General features: G+C 36.2%; 1 protein-coding gene across 5 annotated transcripts in view; it reads left to right on the top strand.

Annotated features, from left to right (window-relative positions):
* Window positions 1-25,280, top strand: part of XPO1 (exportin 1) — a 60,051-nt gene extending 34,771 nt beyond the window's left edge. For all 5 annotated transcript variants that reach the window (XM_026696072.2, XM_026696070.2, XM_087930282.1 and 2 more), the window contains 18 exons: window positions 703-751; window positions 835-954; window positions 1,051-1,179; window positions 4,174-4,332; window positions 9,874-10,071; window positions 11,325-11,463; window positions 12,153-12,334; window positions 13,453-13,609; window positions 13,771-13,934; window positions 14,204-14,338; window positions 15,185-15,368; window positions 17,162-17,268; window positions 18,187-18,381; window positions 20,405-20,573; window positions 20,834-20,968; window positions 21,070-21,229; window positions 21,320-21,416; window positions 24,248-25,280. In XM_026696072.2, coding sequence (XP_026551857.1) covers window positions 703-751; window positions 835-954; window positions 1,051-1,179; window positions 4,174-4,332; window positions 9,874-10,071; window positions 11,325-11,463; window positions 12,153-12,334; window positions 13,453-13,609; window positions 13,771-13,934; window positions 14,204-14,338; window positions 15,185-15,368; window positions 17,162-17,268; window positions 18,187-18,381; window positions 20,405-20,573; window positions 20,834-20,968; window positions 21,070-21,229; window positions 21,320-21,416; window positions 24,248-24,394 — 2,626 coding nt within the window. In that variant the 3' untranslated portion in view covers window positions 24,395-25,280. The remainder of the gene's footprint in view (window positions 1-702; window positions 752-834; window positions 955-1,050; window positions 1,180-4,173; window positions 4,333-9,873; window positions 10,072-11,324; window positions 11,464-12,152; window positions 12,335-13,452; window positions 13,610-13,770; window positions 13,935-14,203; window positions 14,339-15,184; window positions 15,369-17,161; window positions 17,269-18,186; window positions 18,382-20,404; window positions 20,574-20,833; window positions 20,969-21,069; window positions 21,230-21,319; window positions 21,417-24,247) is intronic.
* The last annotated feature ends 424 nt before the right edge of the window (window positions 25,281-25,704 follow it).

Here is a 25,704-nt window from a genome sequence, read left to right on the forward strand (position 1 = left end):
TGCAGAATTTTCTTCGGTGATTTTGCCAGTTTTATCTATACCTTTTCCTTTTGGGGGAGAAAGTGGCTAGTAAACTTTTTTAGATTAACAGCTGGACATTTCCAGTTTCATGTGGATGCACATAGACTATTGAACTGACTTCTAATCACTATCTTTGTCTTGAATATATTTAAAAAGATTTTATAATTTTGTAATTTAATGCTGTATTATTTTAAAGTTGTGCTGTAGAAGTTGAGCTTTGATTTTAAAAAGTAGCTTACATCATTTAATTCGTATTTAGTATTTGTATTGGCAATAATATGGCATGATAATACAAACAGAATTCCTGCTGAAGGGCTCCTCATATCACTAGATGCAGTGGGAATGGACAAGATAGCAAGAGTTCTCCGTTTCGACTCCCCTTCTTAGTAACAACTTTCCCATCCAGGATGTGGGTGATTCCTGTTCATGAGCTCCTGGATGCTTACAAAGACTATTCCAAAGAGCCTTTGGGGATTGATTAATGCTATCATATATTGTTAAAATAAAAATAAAATATTGCCATGTCCCCATACATTAAAAAAATACTGTACATGGGGTGTTCTTCTTATAACTTATATTTGGTGAAATGCTTTAATATATCTCTATTCCATCTTAGTCCTATATACTAGGGTGGTAAATGAAACTCTAATACTAAACCTGATTATTTTCTCTTGCTATTAGCATGTGCAATGAATTCTCACAGATATTTCAACTATGTCAATTTGTGATGGTAAGTTTTATAATATAATTGTTGTTTATAAGATACCACTTCACAATATAGGTGGATTTGCTCACATATCATTTTATTAACAGGAGAACTCTCAAAATGCTCCTCTTGTTCATGCGACATTGGAAACTTTACTTCGATTTCTCAACTGGATTCCACTGGGCTATATTTTTGAGACCAAACTGATCAGTACATTAATATACAAAGTGAGTAGTTGCTATGTATAGATTTAATTTACTGAGAGCAAAAATTAGATCTAGGGTTTGCCTAGCAGCTTATGTTGTCTTTTTCTTCTTTTATAGTTTTTAAATGTCCCTATGTTCCGAAATGTTTCTTTGAAGTGCCTGACAGAAATTGCTGGTGTCAGTGTGAGTCAGTATGAGGAACAATTTGTCACACTCTTTACTTTAACCATGATGCAGTTGAAACAGGTAAATTTCACATTCAACTATCCATTTTTTCTATTTGCCTGTTAAATAAGTAGCAGGTTTCCTTGTATTAATCCTGATCACATTGAGTAAGTGGATCTTGGCTTGTTTAAAAGCATTTTCCCCACAGAAGTCTTTTTTTTAAATCCTGACCAACTGCAAAGGCTTTAATACACAATTACACATTAATAACTACAAAATGTTAAGTGCATGGTAATATATACTTTTTTAGATTAACAGCTGCTTTCTTGAAAAGAAATAATAATTAGCTTTCAGCTGGACTTGGATATAAGACTTGAGGTCCTTTGGCCCTAAAATGCTCCAGACTGTCCTAATTGAATTTGTATGCTGCTCAGAATAATTTAATATGAATGGATGGCTATATAAATTTGATTAATAAAAATTTATAAGGGGTTAAATTCTTATACCATTCAGAAAAGTCAGACATTCAAAATCTTATATGAATTTATTTTTCTATTCCACCTTCCATTTAGAACTATGTATTGACCTTAACTTTATTTACTTATTATTGCTATTACTATTATCTACTGCTACTAGAAAATATTTTACAGCCATGTTTAACCACAGATAGATAACTTATTAAATGCAGTTCCTGCTCACAATCTGCTGAAATTCGGTCATTGAAAAATCTTAACTCTGACTTATGTAGCATCTGGTCCACTTAGAAGTTCTCTTGGTCTCAAAAATTGATGTAGCCATTCAGGAAATTTTACAGGGTGTCCCAGACTGCCTGCTTGGATAGAAGATACTCAAGAGCATTATGTCATTTTAATTAAATAATCAGAAATGTATTTCTGTTGATGCACAGAGAGTTATTTTTTGATTGAGTTTGCTTGTGTGTCATTCATTCTCGAAGGCTTTTGGTAGCTAAGTTTGACAGTTTATAAATATATAAAATAACGATCATGTTCATATAAAAATAATATAAATACCATGTGCCTGTGAACCCCAGCTGCAATTAGAATACCCTTCTCCCATGCAAGTAGAAAAAGGATTTTATTAAAATCTAGCAGGATAGAGCCAACTGAATATCTGACAGGAAGGGGCTACTGAAGGTTGCTGATAGTCCAAAATTATCCAAAACAGTCAATTAAGCAAAAGCTTCTTGATCAGGGGGTTTATTACATCCTGATTAGAGATGACAGAAATACTGCTCATTTAAAGAGCATTGATTACTGACTAGATACAATCTTCTGCCAACTCATGGGAAGCCTTAATCAACTGTGAAGATCCCATCCACTGTCTTGGGACTCATTGACATAAAATAATTCTACTTCATAAGACAAGATTCCAGTCATTTCTACAGGTGCTGTCCAGCTAAAATCCAGTTCCTCCTCATGTTTATGAGTGGTTTTGTCCACCAAATGCTACAATAATTTTTCAGCGTTTCTTCAAATGGTCTTGAATTTTCTTGTTGAAGATACTGTCACCTTAAAAAAACCAAAGGATAGCATTGAGCACTGCCATAACTATAGCAAAATGCTTTTTCTCTGCTGCTTGAATCACTTCTGTATATACATCAATGTAAGCTTATGCTTGCACAGACCAGACTAAAGATGGATTTTCTCCAGGGACATCCAGTGCATTTCTGCAACTTGGTTTTCCTAAACTGATCAGTAATCAGTGAGCTGCAACAAGAGATACCTCCCCAGTACAATCCAGTCCAACATCCTGGAGACCCCCTTTATTCTAGGAGATGACCAGAATTTCAGCAGGACCCACCAAGTCCTTGAGAAAAGGCTTGAAAAGCCACAAGATCCATAAGACAGCTGTAGCATACTGATTTAATAGGCGCTGCTCTGCTGGGGTGGGGTGGGGTGTCACTATAGAATTCCACAGCATAGTGTGAGATTTCTCATATGTCAGTGCCATGGTTGACATAGCAGCCATGAATTCCAGAGCAACTCCAGATCTCCTGCTGAAGAAAGGTAGGTTCCCATTACTATATCTGGGAAAACTCCATCATCATAACAATCAAGTTAAGCAAGCTCAGGAATAGATGGTACAGCAGCAACAGTAATGCGGTACAGCAGCAACAGTAATGCATACAAGCAGCAAACCAAATTGGACTCTTGTAGATCAGCCAAATTTATTCCAAATATATTTTGTGTAGCACATCTTAAGTCTCAGATTACAACTTCTCCCTACCTGCTGCTTGTCTAGGAAATACATCTATTGCAGATGTCAAAAACCAGGTGAGCAGATTTCCCTCCGAGAAACATGTCATCCTCTTGCACTCAGGTTTCAGTAATAGAAGGTACAGTAAAAGGATTGATTAATTGCTCAAAATCAGTCTTGACACTATATCTCTGAATAGTATACTATCTTCAGCTGAAAATACATGTGGGGCTTGCAAGTGGACTGAAATTTAATTCCTCTCAGTTAAATTATTTATAGCTTCAATCCAAAGAAAAGTAAATCAGAATATTTAAGCAAAGCTTTGGTACAATAAATGTGGAAGTATTAGCTGTCATTTCTGAAGTGATATACTACCTTTCAAGTCTAGTCCTGTATATGGATGAGAACTTCCATGAGTTTCTCAGATGAAAGTTTTGTAAGAAGTATTTTATAACTCTAGGGCAGCCTTTCTTAACGGGTTCTATGGGAGGTCATAATTTTAAAAAATGCATTTTGACCTTTATATACTGTGTAATACTGGCACTCAAATTTTAATGCTCTGATACTCTGTGGCAACCTGCTGTTTTGCTGTTGTAATAATTGTAAAACAGAAGTGAATTATATATCCAAGTTTTCATTTTTATTTTATTTTTTTCAAATTTTATGTACGGGTTTACTGAGATCAGATTTTTTTTTTTTTTCAAATATTCCTACAAGATAAAAAGGTTGAGAAAGTCTGCTCTGGGGAGTAAATACAATGTAATGTCTTTGTTTATGTATGTTTTATGTCATACACAAAAATAAGATTATTGGCAAGATTTAACAGTTCAAGATTATAACTACATTTTACTTTCTTAGATGCTTCCTTTGAACACCAATATTCGACTAGCATATTCCAATGGAAAAGATGATGAACAGAATTTCATTCAGAATCTCAGCTTATTTCTCTGTACCTTTTTAAAAGAGCATGGTCAACTTATAGAAAAACGTTTAAATCTGAGAGAGACGTTAATGGAAGTAAGTTCCTTTTTATTTTTATTCACATCTATGTCAAATTTAAGACGTGGAGAGCAAATACCAAGATGTAAAATAGACCAGGTTGCTTATTTCTATTCCATTTTGGTTTATATCTATCTCATAAGTTTGATTAAAAGTATATTGAGAGCTGGAAGTCAACCATGATGGCAGTCCAACTGTAAGTAGGAATCCTGATAAATCAATGCCTCAAGTATTCTTCTGTCAACTTGGCAATTGTTCCAGTCTAGATATTTATCTTCTACCCGATCAGATGCTATAACTGTGCATAAGAAACTTTTTTTAACCTGTCTGTCGCCTTTTTCTTTTTTAAAAAACTATTTTTAACTCTGAGTGTTTCAGAGGTCATGGTAAAGTAATACAGATGAACAGAGTTAAGGTTTTTGGTTGATGATTTGGAAGGGGGTGGGCTATCCTAAAGATGAAAATCATGCATTTAGCTTCATAGTATAAGAACTTAACAGTTTGTAGGAAAAGAGATGAACATTGCACAAAAGCAATTTTGCTTTCAAATTTTAAAGGCAAAATCTGGGACTCTACATTGGGAGTGATAAGGCTATATGCAGCTAGTGGTATTGATTATGCTTGCAGATGCTTCTTGTGGGGCTCAGATAAAGGAGACGGAACTCTCCTGATCAAATCTCATTTATCTAGTTTTGGTACTGTCAGTCATGGAATCCTGTTGGACCATCCCTGGGCATGGGAGACACTGTGGTAACCTTATCTCCCAGGACAATTGTGATGATGTTGTAGAGATGGAAGTTAAGCCTTACTTTGTGCAGTTCCTCAGGGATTAGCATTTTCCCTGCTTTTATTTATAATCTCCACATGAGGCTTTAGATAAAATAATATTAATATGGGGCCATATATCAATATACAGAAGTTACCAGTTGACATCTGGTGAATAGGTGATACTGTGGTGAGTCTCCCATTTCCATCACACATGTTTCCCCCAAAATAAACCCTAGCCTGATTTTTAAGCATGCACCTAATATAAGCCCAGGGGTGGGATTCAAATTTAACAACCAGTTCTGTGGGTGTAGCTTAATTTGTGGGTGTGGCTTGGTGGTCATGTGGCTGAGTGGGTGTGGCTGGGGCTGGCTGGCGGGGCATGGCTTTATGGTCACATGACTAGTTGGGCGTGGCTTGGAGATCACATGACTGGCTGGGCATGACCAACTCAATGTCACTCACTTAAAGGGATGCCTCGCCTGGCCCCTCCCTTCCCAGCCATTCCTTGTCACATCCAGCATCAACTTATCTATAGTTCTGTAACAATGTTGTTCACCTTTTTTTGACTTTATTATCTATGTGCTATAGATGTACTTTCATGGACCATTGAAAGGAGGAAATGGCTCACATGTTTTGCCCAAGAGTGTGATAGGCAACAGGCTTTTAAGGGGCTGCCAGAAAGAGTGGGGGGCAATGTATTTTCCAAAGAAGCAGAAGGCAAAACAAGAAGCAATGGATGGAAACTGAACAAAGAGAAGCAAACTAAGACTAAAGAGAAACTTCTTGATAGTGAGAACAATTAACCAGTGGAACTTGTTGTCTCCAGAGATTCTGGGTGCTCCAACACTGGAGGTTTTTAAGAAAAGGCTGGACAACCACTTGTCTGAAATGGCATGGGGTTCCCCCCAAGGTCCCTTCTAAGTGTTATTCTGACACCTTTCACAGGACCTCCACTCAGGTCCAAAATGTGGCTGTGATAGTTGATCAGAGCTCTTCTGCTTTTTATATGCAGCAGCTTTAGCATTTAGGACAGAGGTCTCCAAACTTGGCAATTTTAAGACTTGTGGACTTCAACTCCCAGAATTCCTCAGCCAGCTCTGCTTTAAAGTCTTAAAGTTGGCAAGTTTGGGGACCCCTGGTTTAGGATCAGAGCTAAGTTAGTTGCTTTTCTATTAATACATAATCTTTAAAAGGGCTCTCCTGCACAATCTAATTCAGAGGTCCCCAACTTTTCTGGCACCAGTGACTGGTTTCATGGAAGACAATTTTACCTCTGTGTGTGTGAGAGAGGGAGGGAGAGAGAGAAAAAGAGGGTGGGAGAAAAGTATACAGTTTGGGAAAGAAGCACAAACAGAAATGGTAAATTAAATAGTGGGTGGGCCACGCATGGAGTAAAATAAGTGTGGGATTGTTACTTAAAGCCTGCCACCAGATGATTTTGCTCCAGTCCAGGGGAAAATCGGAATAAACACACAGGGAAGACTTCACTAGAAAGGGCTTTATTTTTGCTCCTGGGGAAAATCAGACAAAATAACTGGAAAAGCCTTCACAGGAAGGGGCTTTTTTGTTCTGCTCTGGAAGAAAATTAGAAGACACAAAGAAATCTTCACTGGAAGAGGCTCTCTGCTTTTGCTCCAGGGGAAACCCCCCAATCAAAGACCTGGGGAAGCAGAAAGAGGGAATGACCACCACCTGCACTTTTCAATGGTTCAGCACAGTGATTCCCTTCCAGATTAGATCTGGGACTTTCTGGCTCTAGAAAGTGGAAACTAAGGTGGGGGATAAGGGACAATTCTCACCCTTCTAGCAAAACAAACTGAAGGTCCAGCACGTTGAGGAAGTAAAGTACTGAGAAAACTATTCAAAAGAGAGAAGAAGGGGGAGGGGGAGAGACAGAAAAAGAGAGAGACCAAACCATCTCAGCCAGCAGTCTTGGAAAAGGTGCAAATGAGAATGGTTCCGTGGGAGACACAGTGCTTAAGAGGGGAAAGATAGTTTCTTCCCTCCCCCATTCCAAGCCTTGTTGGAACAGGCTTGCAAAGCTGCACGAGAAAGAAAAGAGCATGAGCCTTGTTTCTGTGCCAGGAGGGGGAGAGGAGGAAAGTGGAAAAAGAGAAGGAAGAAGAAATAGCAGGCGGAAGAGACCTTAGGCGTATACACGTATGCACACACACACACACAAACTTCTGTGCTGCTAGGCTGCAAAGAAAGTGCAAACTAACTCTTTTTTTGCCATGCTTGTTTTTTTTCAGCCCAAATCCTGTCACAGTGTTTTCCTCTCCATTGTCACAGCACTGGGTTGGAAGGAGGGGGAGACCTTAGGTGCGCACATGCACACACACACACACACACACACACACACACACACACACGTGCATGGGTTGGAGAGGTGAGCTGAGAGTCACACAGAGGTCCGTCAGGCATAGAGGCAACAATGGGAAGGGGATCAAAATGGGAAGCCTCTGTTTAAAAAAAACAACAACATGGAGCTTCCCTTTTTGTCCACCTTCCCCTCTGTTGCCTCCATGCTTAATGCCAAAGGACAGTTCTGCTTCTGCCCCCACCCCCCTGCAATACTAGAAGCCGCACGCCACCACGGTTTGCTTTCCACTCCTCCCCCCTAGAGCCATTCCGGCTTGTGATCTCCTATGGATAATGCCTATCACACGCTGGCAGGCAGAAGCCCCCTGGGTCTCCCATGCCCCCTCTTTTCTGCCTCTCCTCCACACGCAGGTAGTGATGCTGCTTTCCCATGCAGGGGTGGGACGGTCCCAGGGAAAGGCCAACGAGTGGGGCATGGAGGCACTGGCGCCACTCGTGCCCAGACGAACACCCAAGGCAAGATAAGGAGGTGGGCGAGGCCAGCCAGTGGCACGATTTGCTGTTTCTCCAAACTGCACAGAATCATTAGAAGGGGTTCATCAGAATCAGTAGAATCCCACCCCTGTATAAGCCCTGATGAAGGGAGTGTGGATGTGGCTAGCACAGGCGGCAAACGCATGCTGGCTGATGGTGTCCAGCAGCAGTTTGCACAATGCATGTGAGTTGATTACCTGTCCAGCGGAGGAAGGGATGCGATTTGGACAGCCATGTGGGCTGCGGGAAAGCCAACAGGTGGGCAGCCACAGGGTGGCTTGTCTTCACATGGTGGGAAAAGGCAATCCGAATGCGCTGCAGAGGCCACAGGAAAGCTGGGCATTGGTGGGCAGGTAGCCACGGGAGTCTCGTCTTCGTGTATCTCAGCTTGCCTGCAGTCCCTGTAGTGCATCAGTTTTACCTGCTTTCCAACCCACACATCTGCTGCCATTGCCAACACTGACAAAACCAAATTATTTTGGATTCAAATACCTTATATTTCTGGAGGTTCTCTATCTCTACTGATGGAAATGCACTTTCCTATCCAAATTTTGTGCATAATTTGGGAGTCCTCATGTTTCCTTTACTCAACAAGCAACTGAAACCACAGCTTGAAGAATGTTTGCATAGATGCATCTGATGCATAATCAGGTCCTTCTCTGTGACTCATCTCTCACTTGGAGTACATGGGGTTGCACCTGGAAACGAGCTTAGTCCAAAATGCAGTGGCACAAATTTATTTATAACATCCCACAGTAGTTGTATGCAGAATCTCGACTCTGGTTACCTGCTGTTTTCTGATTGCAGTTCAAGATAATGATTATTATCTGTAAAGCTGTGCATGATTTAGGGCCTAGAAACTTACAGGACTGCCATTCTCTAGTTAAATGACATATGGGACCTCAGAGATGAATCTGCTTTGTTGCTGCCTCTGCACACTTATAATAGCATTCTTCGCAACATTTGCATTGATCTTGCAGTAGATTGATTTGTAGACACTCTTCAAATATTAATTTTGATTGAATGTGGAGTTGTTTTGTTTTCCCAATATGCTTCCATATTTCTTGTATTATTTTTCCCTTGTCTGTTTTAAATTGCATTCATTTTTCCGAAACACCATCACTCTGCTAAACAAATAATTCTCTCAACACTGTCCAGCTATTTACAAAGTCTGCGCTACTATTACTATTGACCTTCTCATCACTCCTTGTTACCCATCCCCTTCCACTTGTGACTGTATGACTGTAACTTTGTCGCTTGTATCCTTACAATCTATATTGACTGTTTCCTAGTGTGATTTGATTGCTTATTGTACCCTATGACTATTATTAAGTATTGTACCTTATGATTCTTGGCGAATGTATCTTTTCTTTTATGTATATTGAGAGCATTTACACTAAGACAAATTCCTTGTGTGTCCAATCACATTTGCCCAATAAAGAATTCTATTCTATTGTACATTACCTAGAGGTCCTTCTATGATTAGGCATCTTATAAGAAACTTGGTTGAATGGATGAATGAAATTGCCTGCCCTGATTCTTTCACCTAAACATGTTCTGTGTTCTTTTTTTTTCTGTTATAGTGATCAGTGTGAATAAATTATTCACTCCTTTTTTGGATGAATGGATGTTTCTGAAAATGTAAATACAGACAGATTAGACCAGAAACAGCCTTTTCTATTCAGTTGCCTCATCTATGGTGATTTGCAACTTCATGCAATAACTCAAATGACAAAATGAAAAATATTAAATGCTGGAATTCTATGAGATTTTAATGTACTCTGTTTCAGCAATTTTTTAATTTTCTTTTTGCAGAGGGTTGTAGGTACAATTTCAGAATAGTTTCATAACTTTAATCTTAGGAATACTTTAAAATAATCTTTGAGCAATTTCTAAACCTTTTATTAATTAAACTCCAAAATAAATTTATATTAGGCTCTCCATTACATGTTGCTGGTATCTGAAGTAGAAGAAACTGAAATATTCAAGATTTGTCTGGAATATTGGAATCATCTGGCTGCTGAATTATATAGAGAGAGTCCATTTTCAACATCAGCTTCTCCATTATTATCAGGAACTCAGCATTTTGATGTTCCTCCCAGGAGGCAACTTTATTTGCCTGTGCTGTCTAAGGTATTTGTAATCTCCAGTTTATTTATACTTTCTATAAGTACGAAAGAGTTTACTGCAGTATCCTACTATGGCTTAGCCTTAGTAGCTGTGAGTTCCTGGAGATACATGTCCAGGAACTGGAGCTATGTTATCTTGGACTCTGCATGGTGATTCGCTACTCCATTTGGATGTTTTATACAATTTGGGAGTGCTTCTGAATTTCTAACTCCTACTTGAAGAGCTGGTGATCAGGGAAACCTTTTTTAAGCTGTGCTAATTACATTTTTTCCTGAATTGGGAGGACCGCTCATGGTAATTCAAATTTTAGTCACTTCTCAATTGGATTATTGCAGCATATTCTGTATGGGGCTGTCCTTGAAAGCCATACAAGTTTCAGTTGTTTCCAAATACAGTTTTGTAGGTAGCTATGGGATTTCATCATTACACATATGTAACCTTTTTACTCTGCAAGTTGCTCTGCCTCCTTACATAGGGCTTCCGGGTGCAATTCAGGGTGCTGATTATCACCTATAAAGTCCTGCATGGCATTGGTTTATTTGTTAGGTTGCCTTCTCAAACATCTGCCCATCCCACATGCTCCAAGCGAAAATACATTCTCTTCTCCGTAGCAATGTCCCCTGTGAGATACAGGGGGTATGCTTTTTGGTGATGGCCCTTTTCCTTTGGAACAGTTACACCCAGTCCCCCCAATATACAGTTGGCCACAACCCCGTAGCCCTTTAAAGGGCAGCCAAGACTTGGATCTTTCCCTGGGATTGGGTTAAGATGAGTAGAATTCCCAATTGAAAATATATATTTTACTCCAAAGGTCATTTAATTGTTTTAGTTCTTGTGATATACATTATTTGTATTTATATTTTCATTTAATGATTTTTACACTGCCCAGAGTCATGTTTAAGTTTGATAGATGTATAAATGTTTGAAAACAATAACATTTAAAGGGAAGGTGGAAAAGAGAACCTGATGTGGCTGTAAGTGTGATAGTCACAGGTACACAGTCGCCCACTGATAAATATTAAGGATTTCAGTTTTGTGCAAATGAGGTTTTTGGTTGCTTTTCATAGGAATTTATCATTTTAAATGCACATAACATTTGTAATTTGTTTTTCAAGTCTTGTATACTGTACTGCATTAATGAAATAACTTTTCAACCATTGATGGCCTCTGCCTCATCTGGCCTATCAGTTAAATAGTGATGTGAAAAACCTGATTTACATACTATGCTTTTTAAATATATATATATATGTACATAGGTGCGATTATTGATGGTTAGCCGCATGGCAAAACCAGAAGAAGTACTTGTTGTGGAAAATGATCAAGGAGAAGTTGTTCGAGAATTTATGAAAGATACAGACTCTATCAACTTGTACAAGAACATGAGAGAAACACTAGGTAAATTATATTTGCATGATTATTACCTTTAATTCTGCTTTGTTAAGGAAAAAATATCCCCAAAACTAAAATGTGAAAATTTAAACTATTACAGTTTGATAGGAAGAAATGAATTGTTTTCCGTTGACAGCCACAAGCAAAGCCAATGTATAGGTTATATTCTATTCTTCTTCTCAACTTTTCTATTACCTATCTTCTTTTCACTTATGACTATAATCTTGTTGCTTGCATCTTTAAGTTTTATATTGTGTTATTTAATTTCCTGGTATGAATTTGATTCTTTATGTAGAATCCTATGACTATCACTAAGTATTATATCTTATGATTCATGATGAATGTATTTATGATGACAATAATCATGATTTATCACGTATATCTTTTATACACACTGAGAGCTTATGCACCAAAGACAAAATTCCTTGTGTGTGCAATCACACTTGCCCAATAAAGAATTATGTTCTATTCTATAAACAAATTTATTTTAGCCATGATTCTGTAGATTGAATTTTTTTTGTTGGAGGTGCTTATAATTTTTATTAAGGTAATTGGTTATAGTTTGCATTGGTCTCCCTCAACTCTGCAAAAAGCTAGCAAATTTTACATTTCACTCTAGCACTTCATTAAATGTTAGTGGAAAATGATATTCTGAATTCCTGGTAATATCAATTTACTTAAATTGTTCCTTCCAGTTTATCTTACCCATCTGGATTATGCAGATACTGAACGAATAATGACAGAGAAGCTTCACAATCAAGTAAATGGTACTGAATGGTCATGGAAAAATCTCAATACCCTGTGTTGGGCTATAGGTTCAATAAGTGGAGCAATGCATGAAGAAGATGAGAAGAGGTTTCTTGTAACAGTAATAAAGGTATAGTAATGTATACATACAGTCTTCAGTAGTTTTCTCAGGGAACTTTATCTTTTGTAAAAAGGAAATTAACATTGTAAGACAATTTTGCAAATACTATATATCAGGAAACATTGAACTTCTCATGAGGCTTAAATCCTGAAAAGGTTGGTGGTGTTTTCATGCAGGTTAAACACCAATATTACAACTTCACTGGCAAACAGCACTTCAAGTCCAAATACACCCTCTCCTCATTTAGCCACTGCATTTAGTTCCTTAAATTGGAAATGAAATAATGGCTAAGCAAATCTGATAGAGATGATGCAAAGTTCACTGGTTGCAGCCATCTCATTGAGATAAAGTTGTCTCATGCAGCAGTGATATTTTTCTCAGGCACAAATTTTGTTGTAAGTGCACATTATTTGGATTTTTTTAAATTAACAACTTATTTATGAACAGACACTGAACAGTGTAACAACGAAGCAAGGAAGGCTACATAGGATAGCCTTCTAATTTCCTTTGCTCCATATTCATTATTCAGACACAAGCTGCTTGAAAGTGCATATTCTCTATTAAACTTTTCAAGCAGGACTGGCCCACTTGATTGGAACAAAACTAGAAGTGTCATTTTTATGGCTGCTCTTAGTCTTTGGAAGTTTTGTGAGACTTGCTCCTTCTGTTCCTTACCTCCTTCTAGGAAGTAAGAACATTTTTATTCAAGCATCTGTTTATGCTAAAGCTGGCATATTAGTTTCAGTTGAATTTGTTTACTGCGGTGTTTTATTGGTGTGTTTTCACTGGTGTACTTTTTATTATGTCTGAAATCTTCAGTCAGTTAATTGATATATTAATGACATTTTCATTACGGTGGGACTTCTATTACTAGTCTTCTCAGGAGAGGATTTGCCTTACTATATATTTTTTGTTAGTGCTACATTACCTGGATTGGAATATCAAGAAAAATGTCCTCATATTTTGCATAATTACATTTATTACCAGATGAAGTCATGGCTTTTTTTTTTTAACAAGCATTTGATTTCACTTATTTTACCTTATCTTTTATTATTTTCTGCAATGCTGCTCTAATATTTTTATCATAAATAAAAATGGAATTTCTTGTGAACCTTGTGTTTCTATAGGATCTTCTTGGACTCTGTGAGCAAAAAAGAGGAAAAGATAATAAAGCTATTATTGCGTCAAATATAATGTACATAGTAGGACAATATCCAAGATTTTTAAGAGCCCACTGGAAATTTTTGAAGACTGTTGTCAACAAACTGTTTGAATTTATGCATGGTAATGTATCTGGAATTTAATTTGGATTGTGCAATAATAATGCTAAAACCAGTAATATTAAATATCTATTAAATATCATAATAGATGTACATATAAACAGTTGGGAAACAGCCTCACAAAACATTCTTATATCAGCAATTACTTCTAATTTTTCTCTTTAGAAACTCATGATGGGGTCCAGGACATGGCTTGTGATACTTTTATAAAAATAGCACAAAAATGTCGAAGGCACTTCGTTCAAGTTCAAGTTGGAGAAGTAATGCCATTCATTGACGAAATCCTAAACAATATTAACACAATTATATGTGATCTTCAGCCACAACAGGTAATATCAATTTATAATATTGCAAAAGTATCTAAAATAAGGGAATATGCAAATGCATTGCATGAATAAGGCAGGGTTTTTTTTTTAATCTAGAATATACTTGTTGGATCTATTCTTTACTGAACAGTAAATTACATCCATAGAAATCTAAAGTTTTTAAAACAAAAAAGATAAGATTTGAAAATTGCAGCTTAACGGCTTTAGTGAAATTATTATTGAGTTCCAAACATATTCAATTACATATTTTAGTATACTTTTTCTTCATTTAGGTGCATACTTTTTATGAAGCAGTTGGATATATGATTGGTGCTCAGACTGACCAGACAGTACAAGAGCATTTGATAGAGAAATATATGTTACTCCCTAATCAAGTATGGGACAGCATAATTCAACAAGCTACAAAAGTAAGAGTTCATAATATGCATACACTTTGCAAGCATGATTATGATTTCAGAAAATGTTGATTTCTTGTGAAGATTACGTTGGGAATTATTTGTTTTGATTTCAAGAAAAAATTGGTGAACAGCAAGTATTTTATGGGAATTGTTTTAATTGTTGTGCACAATTAAAACATAAAATATTCCATGCATTAAATAATTAATATTGGGTGGTTCATCTCTGTACTAAAATACATGTTACCAATATTTTTGTCTGTATACAAAATGAAATGAACTGTAGCATTTCAGATTATTTATTTACCTATTTGTCATATTTATATGGCCAACCATGTCATAAACAAGTTGCCCTGGATGGTGTACATCAAAGCTAAAAACCATATATGCGAACAAATATTAATATTATTACTAAAATTTTAAAATTATAAAATGTACAAAAATAAAAAATACTAGGTAAAAAGCAGTATTACACAATATTTCACCAGTCCCCTGGGGTCCACAAGCCAGATGGCACAACCAGGTCTTGGGGATGTCTGGCAAGTTAGAAGGGATAAAGCTAGCCTCACTCTGAGGAGAATAATATTTTATAATGCAGGGGCACAGCAGAAAAGGCCCACTGCCTAGCCCTAGGATTAGCTGAGTAAAGCTTCCTAGCCAATGGGACCTGCAGCATTCCCCCTCTGCTGGATCTGGTAGGACAGGAAGAAGTAATTGGGGTAATTTGGTCTCATGCTTCATAGGGCTTTAAAGGCCAAACCCTGCATCTTGAATTATTCCTAAAAACATACTGATTTTTTTATACTATTAGATGAAGGGCTGCTTTGCTTGCTAAATGCACAAATTTCTGTTTAACAGAACGTTGATATTCTTAAAGACTCTGAAACAGTTAAGCAGTTGGGGAGTATCTTGAAAACTAATGTGAGGGCATGTAAAGCTGTTGGACATCCATTTGTGATTCAGCTTGGAAGAATCTACTTAGATATGCTGAATGTGTATAAGTGCCTAAGTGAAAACATTTCTGCAGCTATTCAAGCAAATGGTAAGAATGACTGCTTTAATTACAAAAATATTTTAGATCTTACTTGGTTATTTCTCATGTTAAACAAATGAACTGGACTTTATAATGTAGAAGAGGAATATAAAACAAATTATGGGATGATTGAGTAAAGGTAAAAAGAGCAAGTTTAAAAGTGAGTTGTATTGTGGGTATGGACTGCTTAATTTGTGATGGGTGAATAAGCTTTATTGACATGAATATTTGTGATGACCTGGCATAAAGGCAACACAGTCAGATAATCAGTAGGAGTCCCTTTATTATCTTCAACTTTGCCCCCAATGTCCTGATTACCTTCTGGCTGGAGAAAAATTCTCCCAGGAACAGCCTTCGGCTGCAGAGAATCAAGTCCAAAAAGTGGTAAACATAAACTGTAACTATAAGTCCAATCAAGGCAAGATGTGGTAATTAGTTCCACTGGGCAAGAGAAGGAATTCCAGACATGAAGGAACTATAATAATTCAACATAGTTGGGAGAATGCCAGGAATGCAGATAGCCGAAGTCAACACTAGATAAACTCACATTTGTTCCCAGCAGACGCCACACTCAGCATGCATCTCTTTTAAACTCCCTTCCCAAGTGTGACTAATGAAGGGAATCAGGGCCCTTTCCTGCCCCGTAAACCACGCAACCCACGTTGCTCTCTTCTCCGTTCCTCCCTGCGTGCCCTAGGATGAAGGGGGGGCTGGGTCTTCCTCTGAACTCCCTCTCCCATGTTCTACTTCTCCACTGCTCTGTCCAGCTGGACTTTGCCCTTTCCCAGTTTCCTCCACAACCAATGGAGCCACACTCTGACTCCCTGTCAGCTGTTTGTCTTCCTCCTTGGATTCAGACTCAGACAGGGACATGACAATATGATTCCACCAGATGAATTGCTACAGAACCTAAATAGCTGTAGTGTAAAGATAAATGTAAAATGTAAAATCATATTTTTGTAATTTAAGACACACCAGCATAATTTCTTCATTGAAAAATAATACTTGAAAATAGCCTGACAATAAAACCATGGCTTAAGTTTGAAGCACTCAAGCTCATTTGAGCATGAAACAATTTTTTCTGTATTTAGCAGCAAACTTGGGCCTCATTCCAAAAACCTATGAGTAGACCCAAAGTAAAAAGAAATTGAACTTAGATTATTTAAATAATCCTTCCCTTCCATTTCCTGTGACAGTAAAAAACAAGTGTAGCAACCATTTTCAGCACAAAGCTTCTCAATCCATGTACTACATCATCATAGCTATGGTCAATGCATACAAATACTTCTAGTGATGGAGATGGAACAGAATTACATGGCACATGAGAGAAGGATGTAATCCAGTTTTTCAGTGATAAAAGACCAAAATCTTTTCTATAAAGTCAATTAAAGCTTAGAATATTTCTACACTTAATCTGAATGTATATGTTATAATAATCTGCTATAGAATTTTCCATAATTATAAAATATGAGCTTGCTTGTTCGGTAATCATGCCTTAGAGATCAAGGCCTAGATCACCTCTGTTCTGCCAACATAATCTGCCACTTAGCAGATACCAAGATATCATGTAGATTTTTGGCATTTTCTGTTTTTATAAAAAAAAACTATATATAAGAAGATTTTGTAACCCTTCTGATAAAGCAACTTGAATCTGAATATCATTTAATAATTATTATTTGGTTCTGGAGTTTCTTTAATATTCCTTAAGTAGTTGATTTTTGAAAAGCAGGGTAAAACGTTCTCAATCAACTTGCTCCTCCAAGGCTATTCTTGATTTGTAATTGATCTTAAAACTCTTCCAGGTGAAATGGTAACAAAGCAGCCTCTGATTAGAAGTATGAGGACAGTAAAAAGGGAAACTTTAAAACTCATTTCTGGTTGGGTGAGCAGATCTAATGATCCTCAGATGGTAAGTGCAATGACCTTAATAAACTACTAAAACATAGGTGAATTTGCATGACATACACAATCTTGACCACATTAATCCTAGCAGGAGATTTACTTTGACCTTGGGAACTCCCTTCAAGTTTTAAATGCTACAGTTGCAGTAGTAGCAGACACTAAAACCAGATAGGTAGTAGCCTAAACTTTAAAAAGAAAATCTTACCAAGGGGATTATTTCTGAAAGTGTGTGTAAGTACAGTTAAAGCCAAACAAATAATTGAGATATGGTAGTATTCAGCACTTCACCAACTGCTATGGTCCTGGAATGGAAAACAAAAGCTAGTCTCATTTGCATATCTATTAAAATATTTCCATGTTTATTCTGTTAGAACACATAACTCAGTCAAAACATTCCAACAGAATGTTCTCAGTTGTGCTGCTTTGTTTGGATCTCAGAATGCTTTTTTTCCTTTGTTATCTTACCATCTTTCCTTGCTGAGAGCAAATAGTACAACTGCCTTTATGATGTTTTACTGATGGGGGAGGGGATATTTTGATTTTAGACCATTGCATTGGGAAAAGAAAGTTAATTTCCTTTTCCCAATTTTTTTGTTTAAAAAATAAGACCCTCAGAAATAAAGCAAATGGAGGTGAGAAATAGAAATTTGTCTGAAACAATTCATTACTTAAATCATTCTGGCATAATTTTTTCTCAATATGTCTGTATGCTTGTGTAAAGCAGGAATTTATCACAACTTTAGGGTTGCACACAAGTCTTACCAATTATTTAAATCTAGTACAAACTATAGTTTATTTTTGTGGTTTATTTACATATTGCTTTTGACTATTCTTTGAATATACTATGATTTAGCACATTATGCAAACAGGTAAAACTTTAGGAAATATTGGGTTAATCCTCTTTATTGGGTCTTTTTCCCCCTAGGTAGCTGAAAACTTTGTTCCACCTTTGCTGGATGCCGTTCTTATTGATTACCAGAGGAATGTTCCAGCTGCCAGAGAGCCAGAAGTGCTTAGTACAATGGCTATCATAGTAAACAAATTGGGGGGTCACATTACTGCTGAAATACCTCAGATATTTGATGCTGTCTTTGAATGCACATTGAATATGATTAATAAGGTAATTCAATGACTTTTAACATTAAAAATAGCTTAGGGAGAGACCTTATAAAACTGGTTTGATTTTCAGTAAAGGGACAATTGTTTGTTGTTTGTTTTTTGTAGGTGGAGCTAGAATTCTGTATTGGTTTTATTGTTTTCCAAATTTATTCCTAGAGAGGCTCATTTCCCACAACTTTTAACAGTATGAATAGTGCAACTATAATAGTAATCACTTTTTTCCTCTTATTTCCTTTTCATCCTTTCAATTTTATGTGTAACTTTATTATTTTCTATGTCATTTGCATCCTAATTTCATGTGTTTTTTCTACATTAATAGAATATGTTTTATATTATGACTACTCTACTTAAAGTATTTTACTGGCTTCCTCTGCTCATGGATTGGGCATACACAGATCTTTTTTAAAACCCTACTTTGCAAGTTCAGAAGACTTTTTCTTCATATCTTTCTGCACTTATATTCTAACACTAATTAGAATTTCTAAAGGTAATGATTCAGTTAATATGTTCTCAATCATCGAAGCATCTCTCAATTTCTAAAACGACTTACAATCATTTTCTGTTCTTTGCACTAAGAACTGCTTCTCACAACCTTTGTTTCTTTTAAGTTCCTTCTCAAAATTCTAGGGGTCATTTGGATCATCCCCCTCAATTAGAGGTGTATAGTCTGATGCATCAAGATGACCTGATTAACCCATTTGGTGGTGGCTTCCAACAACTGATAAATCTCTTGCTAAATTATAACATTACACATCACTAAAGAGCAAAATGAACAAATACATAATTGGAGAGTAATGTTAATTATTTAAAAATTAAATTAAATAAGGTATCATTTTTCAGTTTACAATTCTAAATTTGCCATCAGCCATGAATTTCTGCCTCTGTGTCTTATTGTAATTAAGCCAACATAAATGACTTTTTGTCATAAATTCATGTAATTCTCTTTGACAATAGTACAGGTAGTTCTTGACTTAGGACTGGTTGCTTAACAACCATTTGAAGTTAATACGGACTTCATTTGTACTTCTGACCACATGGTTCATTTAATGACCAGGGTGACGGCTGAAACTAGTTGCAAAGCACCCAAATTTTAATCATGAGGACATTGACACTTTGTAAGAGCGAGGACTAGTTGTATGTCACATTTTACTTTGTACAGGATTTTAGAAACTGCAAAGACCTTTCAGGACTTTGTAAAGCCTTTGGAATATTTTTGAGAATAATTACTTCAGCAGCTTTCCAATTCACTTATAAAAGCTATCTGAGGAAAAGCCAATAGATACTTCAGCAGCCAATAGATACTACAGGAACATTGCTATTTATTAGAGGTTGTGTGTTCCAGGAAGTCAATGTGGTATGACACTTTTTGAATTCTACAAATATATTGATTTTATATTCCCTGAATATTAGATAATCATTCGTTTAGTGACTGTTTGAAGTTACAACAGCACTTAAAAGGGGCTTACGATAGTTTTTCACTCTATTATTGCAGCATCCCCATGGTTATATGACCAAAATTCAGATGCTAGGCAACTGGCTCATATTTATGACAGTTTCAATGTCCCAGGCTCATGTGATCATCTTTTGACAAGCAAAGTCAATGGAGAAGCCAGATAAACTTAACAACTATGTTACTAACTTATCAGCTGCAATGATTCACTTAACAATTATGGCAAACAAGGTTGTAAAAGGGGGCAGAATTCACATAACTGTCTCACTTAGCAACAGACATTTTGGGCTCAATTCTGGTTGTAAGTTGAGGATTATCTACCAATTTCTTTGCAGGAAAGGCATTTGATTCCATTTTGAAAATTGAAAATAAAGTTATTTAAGAAAGTTTTTTTATGTGTTTTGGAGGTTGAGATGTTTTTCTACGGTCTGGGAAACAGGTGTGGTCCATTTCTCTGACTTATGTACTTTAATAGTGACATTAAATGAAGAAGTTACTTGTTTGACTCAGAATAAAAATTTACAAGTAAGGAAGTTTCTGGAATTGCATGTAAAAGTTTCTCTTTTTTCTTTAGGACTTTGAAGAGTACCCTGAACACAGAACAAACTTTTTTTTATTACTACAAGCAGTAAACTCCCATTGCTTTCCAGCGTTCCTGGCCATTCCACCTGCACAGTTCAAGCTAGTATTGGATTCTATCATTTGGGCTTTCAAACATACAATGAGAAATGTTGCAGATACAGGTGAACATGTTTTATCCTAATCTAAATTTTCATGATTCAAACTTGGCAAGTTTCAGACTTGTGGGCTTCAACTCCCAGAATTCCTCAGCTAACATGACTGGAGTAGGAATTCTGGGAGTTGAAGTCTACAAGTCTTAAAGCTGTCAAGTTTGAAGACCTGATTTAGAAGCATGTAGATATGCAACCTTTTTACAGTCTGTTATCTATAAATATTGTCAAAATGCAATTTTAGAATGACTTTGCTTTGTGTTTTTTTTTAGGCCTTCAGATCCTATATACACTTTTACAAAATGTTGCACAAGAAGAAGCTGCTGCCCAGAGCTTTTATCAGACTTATTTCTGTGACATTCTTCAGCACATTTTTTCTGTTGTAACAGATACATCTCATACTGCTGGTAGGAATTGAATCCTGAGATGGGAAATTTAAAAAATTCTGCTACAAAGTTGAACTTACATCAGTTACAAATATTAACTCTAATTTGTATATTCTAACCAGGTTTGACGATGCATGCATCAATTCTTGCATACATGTTCAACTTAGTAGAAGAAGGAAAAATAAGTACTCCCTTAAACCCTGGAAATCCAGTAAACAACCAAATGTTTATTCAGGAGTATGTTGCTAATCTTCTTAAATCTGCATTTCCTCATCTACAAGAGTAAGTGCTTGATTTCCAAACACAAGTTAGAATTTATATACATGCAGCCATCAAATAAACTAATTTCTTTGACTCTTTCTTTTATGGTAGTGCACAGGTTAAACTGTTTGTAACAGGACTCTTCAGTTTAAATCAGGATATTCCTGCTTTTAAGGAACACCTTCGGGACTTCCTAGTACAAATAAAGGTATGTGTGATTTTATTAATGTGTATTGGATTGTGCCTGTAGAGGAAATAGGAAATTATTCATACCCAGTGAGCATAATTGCCTGGTCAGACAGTAGACTTAAATTCTTGAAGCACTGAACTTTCTTTATAAATTTTGTAAATATATTTCTTTATATATTTTGTAAATAAATATAGCCATCTTCTATATTCCTGAGTTAAAGTTGTTAGATCTTGTATTTATCATCTGACTTTGTATTATTTAGATCAAGCAATAATGATCTAAATAATTCCACATACATGATGATGTGCATGAAGTATTTGAATATATTTTGTTCTCATTAACATTTAGGTAAAGTTGGGGTTTCCTAATGGTTAAGTAGCAGCTCAGGAAGCGATGAATTCTTTTTGCTGGAGATGTGAAATGAGTGGCTAGAAGTCTTCAAAAGTAATTTAATATAGTTGAGGTATTCCAGTAATTGAGAATATGTGTAGATCAAGATTGAACTGTTAGGTTGTTGGTATTCTTGAGTTGGCTGTTTCATTTCCAGGTTCAGTAACATCAGTAGTTTATGGGAGAGTGGTATTTGCTGTTTTATATATAATAGCTTATTCTGTTAGTTTTTGTTGTGGTTTGGTGTCTTCCTTGCTAGTATCTTTATAAGGACATTTTTTTTCCATGACTGAATCTGGCACTGTTATTGCTTATCTGCAATGGCTGTGGCTATCCTCATATGTGCAAAAAATTAATTTGCAGCATCAAAAGCTTTTTCCACAATTATTTGTTTTAATATGAAAATATGTTACAGTATTGTTACCAGAGAACTGTCATTCTTTAAAAAAAAAAACACCAACATGCAGGATAAATTATTAATGATAATACATAATTGTATTAGTGTAGCAGGCAGTCCTCAACTTATAACCATTTGTTTAATGATCAAAGTTACAATGGCACTGAAAAAACTGGCTTATGACTGTTTTGCACATGACCATTGCAGCATCCCCATGGTCACATGATCAAAATGCAGACACCTGTCAAGGTGCATATATTTATGACAGTTGCAGTGTCCTAAAGTCATGTGGTCACCTTTTGGGACCTTCTGACAAGCAAAGTCATTGGACAAGCCTGATTCACTTAATGACCATGCTACTAAATTAACTGAAGTGATTCACTTCAGAAAGGGTCATAAAACTAACTTAAATCCATCATGCTTAGCAACAGTTAGGGCATTATCTTGGGCTATCACTTGTGTTTCCATTTTAAATGTCTTTATCTTCTAATCCATACATTTTTAATCCAATATGTCTGATTCTACAATTTTTGCATCAAGCAAGGTTGTTTCACATCTGTCATTTCTTCATTAACATTTTTTAAACATAGTCTATCCATAAAAACAAACATCACTATTAATATAGTTGATATTATGGCTACGAATTTATATCCCTATTCTTTGAAGATCTTTAATATTTTAAATGTTATAGCATTTTATAACATTTACAGTCATTTTGTAAATTCAATATTGATTAAAAACAAGAGCAGGTTTGCATTTTGGGAAGGGGAGTGGTTTCTAGTCCCTCTACTACACAATAAAGTTTCTTATTTCTGTTAAAATTTACAGTAGGCGAAATAATTTTGGTTCCAAAAAAAGTTTATTTTATATAGTTAGTTCCAAAAGCTTATGGTAAGAGTTTTCAATGTTGCAAATTTGTGTGGACCTTTAATTTGTTTAAGATAACCCTTGATTAACAGCCACTCATTCAGCAACCATTTGAAGTTACAGTGATGCTAAATGAGTGGTGCTTACAACTGGCCTTCAAAGTTCAAGCCATCCCAGCACTTCTACAATCACACAATCATAATCTGAGCGGTTAGCAACCAGCTCACATTTAAAACTGCTGCAGTGTCCCACAATCAGGTAGTTGAGATTTGCAACCTTCCTTGCCAGCTTTCCACAAACAAAGACAATGGGGAAGGCAGCAGCAAAGGTTGCATGTAAGTCTCCCCTACCAACTTCCTGCCAGCTTACCCACTGGCTTTGGTTGTTGGAAGCCGGAAAGAAATTGCATGGAGGTGCTCTGTTAATAACTCACAATCGGGTGGGATTCTACTGGTTCGGACCAGTTCAAGTGAACTGGTAGTTCCAGTGATCATGTGGGCCCACCTACCCATCCTTGCCCTAGTCTGTCCTTTATTTCTGTGTATTGCAGCTCAGCTGATTTGCGCAGCACAATGGATTGCTACGCCTCAGCTGTTTTAGTCACTGGGGCTGCAGTAGAAGGTAATTATTAGACCTGAAAATTGGTGGTTTTCAAATGCTGCGTGCACAGTGCAAGCACACACACACCGAACCAGTTGTTACACCAGTTGAATCCCACCACTGCCCACAATCCTCATATGATAGCAATGAGGACTGCAGTGGTTGCAGTTGCTATGTGATGCAGCATGTAACATCACTTCACAACCATATATTAGCAACAGAAGTTCTGCTCCCAATTACAATTGTAACTCAAGGACTACTAATATAACTCCTCAATTCAAAATCTTATTTAGCTTTTTAATAAATAAATATTAAAAAAATAAACAAGACTACTTCCAACTATGACATGCTGTGATAAAAAGGACCAATTCAATCAGCTTTTGAAAAATTGGGAAAGAGAATTTTAACATAAAGAGGGACCAATTTAAAAAAAGACTTGCTTTAAAGATATAATCTGAAATAATATTGTGTTTAACTAAAATTTACTTCAGCATGATTTGAAGAGAAATGACTGTTTAATGCCTTTTTAATTATTTTTAGAAATTATTTGCTGTATGACTGGGTTTATAATTCCTAAATTATTTTGTTTCCATAGGAATTTGCAGGTGAAGACACATCTGACTTATTCCTGGAAGAAAGAGAGACAGCTCTTCGACAGGCTCAGGAGGAAAAACACAAACTTCAGATGTCTGTCCCTGGCATCCTTAATCCACATGAAATTCCTGAGGAAATGTGTGATTAAAAAATAACCAGTTTTTCTGTTTTCTTTTTGTACAGCTGCTTTGTTGTAGAAGAAAACAAGACTTGGATATTTGTTGACCAAAATGATGCCAATTTGTAAATTTAAGATGTCACCTAGTGGCCCTTTTTTCTTAAGTGTTTTTGTATAAGAAATTTTCTGTGAAATATCCTTCCATTGTTTAAGCTTTTTGTTTTGGTCATCTTTATTTAGATTTGCATGAAGTTGAAAATTAAGGCATTTTAAAAATAAAACACTTCATGCCCATTTTGTGGCTAAGAGTAAAAAAGTCAATACATATAACTTGTAAAGTCTATTGCAAAATTAAAACATTTTCCAGTTAAAACACTTTTTTTCTTTTAATTAAGGATCATTTTCTAGTCTGTTTTGCAGTCTAGGAAAAGGGTAATAAAGAAATCCATCAAATTAATTGTTAGTAATAGGAAGATGAATGCTGCATCATCAGACATGAGCAGCTTTGGAGCTAAGTGATATAGTTAGGCTACTGATATTTGCAAGTCATATGGCAAATTTGCAGCAAGATCATGTGCATATCATCCCATTGTAAAGCAACTTGGAAAAATATGGGAACACAGTACAGTTAGTTATTTTTACACAGTTCTTTTGTTTTTGTGTGTGTGCTGTCGCTTTGTCGACAACAGCTTTTTGTTTTCCTCAATGAGGAGTGTTGCTCATTTGTGAGCCTTCATTAACTCGAAGTGAAATGGTTAAAATATTTATCCTGTTAGAATAGGCTGCATCTTTTTAACAAGCTCATTAAAGAAGAACTCTGGCTTTTGAGATGACTTCTACTAATTTACATTGTTTACCATGCTGTAGTGCTTTAAGAACACTACTTAAAAAGCAAAATAAACTTGGTTTACATTTATTTCCCTTTTGTGGCTGTATTCTTTCATTGGAATGCTCTAATCATTGTAATCAAGTTTACAGTAGGAGAAAATTTCAGTGTTGATCTGGAAAAACTGTAGAAACTATCATCTTAACTGATGGGATCCCTAGCATGGAATGGGACAATGGCACAGACCCTAACCCTGCCATCTGGATGTGGGACAAGTGGCTCCAGCCAACTGGTGTGGGGACAACTCAGTGCTGCAGGACAACAAAGCAGGAAAGGGGTAACGGTCTGCATCAATTTATTATATGTAAACATATTTCAGGGCTTGCAAGATGTTATTTTATATACATATTGAAAACAATTTTAAAAGATTTTTAAAATTGTAATGGAATTTAATTAATTAAGGAACTTCACTAAGGTACATGCTGTTCTAATTCTTCCTCAGAAAGAGCAGGAA

Source organism: Pseudonaja textilis, chromosome 1, assembly GCF_049901715.1.
Source record: "Pseudonaja textilis isolate UNSWEBS1 chromosome 1, rPseTex1.2, whole genome shotgun sequence".
NCBI classification, from domain to species: Eukaryota; Metazoa; Chordata; class Lepidosauria; order Squamata; family Elapidae; genus Pseudonaja; species Pseudonaja textilis.